The 4,695-nt window shown below is 34.1% G+C and overlaps 1 protein-coding gene across 2 annotated transcripts; it reads right to left on the bottom strand.

Moving 5' to 3' along the window:
* Positions 1-4,695, bottom strand: LOC105341086 (uncharacterized). 2 transcript variants are annotated; one of them, XM_066080739.1, is made up of 7 exons: positions 4,535-4,695; positions 4,344-4,398; positions 3,430-3,517; positions 2,763-2,992; positions 2,214-2,364; positions 1,812-1,943; positions 1-191 (listed from the first exon to the last, which is right to left on the bottom strand). In XM_066080739.1, exons 3-7 carry the CDS (start codon positions 3,512-3,514, stop codon positions 58-60), a joined length of 732 nt encoding a protein of 243 aa, XP_065936811.1. In that variant the 5' UTR covers positions 3,515-3,517; positions 4,344-4,398; positions 4,535-4,695; the 3' UTR covers positions 1-57. The 2 variants fall into 2 exon arrangements, with proteins under 2 accessions (XP_065936811.1, XP_065936813.1); XM_066080741.1 differs by lacking the exon at positions 4,344-4,398 and having other exon boundaries at positions 4,535-4,682.

The raw sequence follows: 4,695 nt of genomic DNA, 5'->3' as shown, positions 1-4,695 counted from the left end.
AGCTTTGAAGTTTTAATGAAAAAAAAATTAAAATCATAAAAAAAATCGATATAAGATCTAGATGTGTGACAATGAGTTATCCCTCTTTAAAAGATCTTCCGCGGAGTAAGGCGGTGGGGGGTGTTCATCATTTGGCGAATATGGAGGTGGGCTTGGACCGTCCGTTGGTATAAAGTTCAAATTTTCGATACCTGGAAATATAGATAACTTTTTTATGTTACAATATCTATCATTCAATTGTTTGTGTGTTCATGATTACGTTGTGTAACACACTGAACGTGACACATTTTATTTAAACAAATGAGGAGGATCCTATGAAATGGGGTAAAAATTCGTGTTTTCGACAATACAGCAAAAGCTGTGTAAAAATCTGAAGTTTAAAAAAACATTGAAGTGCGCACTCTTGTGAATGAATACAAGGTGTATTGATGTAACCATATACAAATAGTGCCTGTTTGGGAGGGTTAGAGTTGAAATTGACACCCCGGAAAACCATTGTCAACCGAGGCGAAGCGGAGATGGACAATTGTTTCCGAGGGGTGTTGATTTATACTTTTACCCCCCCCCCCCCCAAACAGGCAATATTTTTTTATTATACTGAATGTCTTAATTTCAAACAAAAGTTTACTGCTTTTACATAGGAATGACATGGATTCTATGGCAAACCGTACGCGCATAATTTCCGCGCATGTAACGACTCGTTGTGTTACTCTTGCCAATTGTTTAGCTAACGCTTAGGGTAATACAATGAAGCGAAGTGAAGTGGTAAAATTTTTCGTTCGAGTGGAATGTTCTAAATTTGTATCGAACGTCATTTGTTACATAAGAGACGCCATTTCTTTTGAAACGAGGAAAACAGTATTCGCCACAATGCTTTCGGAACCGCCACTCTTCTAAACAGCACAAGCAGGAATTTCACACACATGCATTATACACAAAAACACACATAAACACACTTTTTTTCTTTCCAACTACTAGTATATTGTCAGAAACAGTGATATTGTTCAAAATAAAGAGTCAAGAATATTTTTAGTAACAAATTTGTTTGTGCTAACATTGTGATGAATACTATTTTTCTCGTTTCAAAAGAAATGGGCGTGACTTATGTAGCAATTGACATTCGATGCAAAGTTTAGAACATTCCATTCAAACGAAAGATTTTACCACAGTGCCCTCAACGCGCTTCATTGTAGAACGGATTATCAACTGCGTCTAAACGAATCAGATTTAAGTTTTTAACATGAAAGTTAAATAAAGCACTTTATTATCCTTATATTATCGTAAATCGAAAATCTAAGTGTTAGGTATATCAGACGGAACAAATTGTCTTCAACAATTGGGATTTTTTATTTTGATGTCCGCATACAAACCTTTCTACATTTATTTATCTCCTTTTGCTGTTAAACTGTCCTACCAACTATACTTAGCCTATTATTTGGGAAGTTTGCGTTTGCAATAAATCATTATAATCATTATCATACATATTGAAAATACAAAAATGTGTATAAATATATGACCATGAATCAAACAGGTATTTTTCGTAATTTCATTCGCCAAAACTTCCAATAGATATACGAACTTATCCATCGCTGTTACTCTTTTATAAGCTTTTCATGATACACAAAGATAACCTTTTTATTTTGTGACACCAAAGAAAAATTAGATTTAATTATTAATTGCATCAACGTTTTCCGATGTTAGACAGCAACTTTGCTCAAAAGAAACCATTGATGTAATTTATGAATTGTTTTAACGTTGCGTGTGTTTGTTTGTTATAAATGTTTGTTTGTTTAATTTGTTCGTTTGTGTACCTGGCAGACTATATATTGAGCGTGACCTGCGTTGGTGCCCCGTCGCTGACCGCTGTCGTCTCCTGGCTAGAGTACAAACCGCCACTATAATGAGCCACAGAATAATACAGGCTGCTACCAGCCCCACCCCGTCTGAAAATAGGAATAGAGTAGGACATCGGACATAGGTACATGTAATGTCAAAGCGGCTTTTAAAAACCGCTTAGATTAACTTTAACGCTTGCTATTACAGTATTAAACATTTAAATCGTTTTAATTAACCACATTTTATAAGAAAAAGAAACTGGTAAATCATGTAATATAACTCTTGTGAAAGAGTACAATTTTCAAATCAGTTGAATCCAAGAATCAGTTAAAAAAGTTATAAATATTTCCTTTGCTGGCTGTTTGCAAGTTACTCACAGTACGTAGTGTCCTTGGCGTATACTTTTAATGTAAAGCTGGTTGTGTTCACTTTCCAGGCCAGCTCATCGTGCATTTTTACATCAATATCCAAATTTACCCCTGGATCATAGCAAAGGGTTTCTGGCTCTTTATCAGTACATGCAACAGTCTGAAATCATAGGTTGAAAAAAAACACAATTCGATAGTTTTCATAAGGCTGCAAACAAACAAAGTAAAAGCAAACACATGGCATTAAAAGAGAAAAGTCAGAGACGTCAGAATTTTGGGGGTTTTAAAGATTATGGATGGCATTATGACTATTTTCAAAACATCATCATAATGGTCTACACTGTCATCAAAGATTGGGTGTACATGCAAATTAACAACATGACAAAGTTATCTTATTTCAATATTTTTAGAATTTTGATTGAGTGACTATGACTGTTCGAGCCATTTGCTTTTTCATTCACTGGTGAAGGTGCACAGGCGCCAATAACACGATTATGAAATAGCGATGGATCAAATCACATGAAAGGAACGCTGAAGGGTTTAAACAGATTTGAAGACCTTGACAGTGTTATATCTGAGATACAGCTGGGAGGAACAGTCTTCCATATCCCATACAACAGGTTTGACACAGATCTTGTAGTCATCAAAAGAGAAGATGCTGTCCCCTACGGCGTAGAATCCCACCCCACAACCTTTAATGGCGTAACCGTGCCAAACGATCTCATAAGTCTGAACCTGGTTGACTGTGTGGGTTTGGTAATACTCGCACTCATCCTTGTCCACATTTACTGCAAATCACAAAAAGGGGAAAAATAGGAAATACATGAAAATTTATTGTAAAGTTTTGACTAGATAATTTTTGTTCACTAAATTAGGGTTCCTTAAATATTAAATAAATTGTAAAAATAAAATAAAAACTTAGAGGATATTTTTGATTTTTAACGCTTACAAAGTCCACACCTGCCCACTATCTTTAAAAAAAAAACGGACTGCAGCCCCCTGTTCCCCCTTAAATCATTGACTTGATCTTTGACCAATTGTTAATTACAATTCACCAAATACTTTTATATGCAACAATGTATTTAAACTTTTTGACACTCTTCTTTTTCATATTAGTTATGTTTCGTTTGCATTGCACATGCACAATTTGAAATTTGTCAGTTCTTTATGTTATGGCTTCACGTGATTGTGTATCCACACGTACATTTATCACTGCAGCACTTACTTGTATAGGTTTTAGCAAAAGCATTGCTTACACAAAATAAAACAACAAGGCTGGAATATTCGAGTTTTCTGTAAAAGGTGGCCATCTTCTGCAAGCAAAAAAGAATAAGAGATATAAAAGATAATTGCTATAAAAAATGAAAGTTATTCAGAAGTAACAATCAACTCAAAAAGCAAACAAATTTGAGGTAGACGATGCAATTAATCGAGTTTTTCTAGAGAAACTTTGAAATATGTATACATTAGTTTAAAGACACGGGGTCTTTAAAGAGGAATTTGTCTTGTCATTTAATTCATAACATCACATTTCTTTCTTCTTTAATTACAGATGATCACATCAGAAATATTCTAAAAGTGTTTTAGGAAGTAAAAAAAGTTGATAACTCTCAGAGTCAATTTTCGTTTTAGAAAGTGTATGCATAGGCCGCGGAACCGGGTCAAAATTTCTGATAAGTTTACCCCCCCCCCCCACACACACACACTTTCAATTTGCTTCCGATGACATTGATATGTAAATACAGGTAAATGTATTTCTAATTATAAAATACGTTAAATGGTTAACCTACATATGATATTAGAAATATTTGATTTCATGCTTACGTTTGCGAGTTCGACCCTGTAGATCGCAAACATTAGATTTGACATTTCACTAATCTTTCCAATTTAATTTTTAAAATTAGCAAAAGACACTAGTCAAAAAAAAAAGACAATTATGTACACCTATCAGATACCATGGTAAAATTTTTATTCAAATTTCAATTGAAATATCGTTAGGACGATTTTACATGTACGATGAATATACTTTTTTGAAATTATGAGGACCCAAACAATACGAAATTCTGCATCTACACAATATCATTCTATTCTCAGTCTCGTTTGACCCTGATTTCGTACAAGTTTACACAAATAACATACCTTTATAACATCTGTATTTGCTGAATCAATCAGGTGTCGACAAATATATGTATGCCTGGTGATAATTAAGGAGTTGCATCACCAGCGTCAATATCAAAGGTAAATCACCGATAAAATAAATCTAAAAATAGCCCGCGTGTTTACAAAAATAAATAAATTCAAGTCACCTAGAACCATACATAGATACATACCTTGTTGAAAACAACTTATATTTTATGGTGTAAAATCTAATGAAGTTGTTTCCTCGTCACTAGATTACTCCTATACAAAACATGTTGTTATCCACCCAACTCTCGCCGTGTTATTATGATAATATACCACGGTGATATACATGTACATAACGGAGGGTAGA

This window comes from Magallana gigas, chromosome 4, assembly GCF_963853765.1.
Source record: "Magallana gigas chromosome 4, xbMagGiga1.1, whole genome shotgun sequence".
NCBI classification, from domain to species: Eukaryota; Metazoa; Mollusca; class Bivalvia; order Ostreida; family Ostreidae; genus Magallana; species Magallana gigas.
The sequence above is the reverse complement of the archived record's forward strand: the minus strand, read 5'-3'. Positions and strand labels throughout refer to the sequence as shown.

What these genes read in the sequence shown, in the direction of transcription:
- LOC105341086 (XM_066080739.1), bottom strand. Translation starts at nt 3,514, where the DNA reads ATGGCCACCTTTTACAGAAAACTCGAATATTCCAGCCTTGTTGTTTTA. An exon ending in TCAGATATAACACTGTCAAG is followed by an intron (nt 2,365 to 2,762) that starts GTCTTCAAATCT and finishes CTATGATTTCAG; the next exon opens with ACTGTTGCATGTACTGATAA. An exon ending in CTCAATATATAGTCTGCCAG is followed by an intron (nt 192 to 1,811) that starts GTACACAAACGA and finishes CTATATTTCCAG; the next exon opens with GTATCGAAAATTTGAACTTT.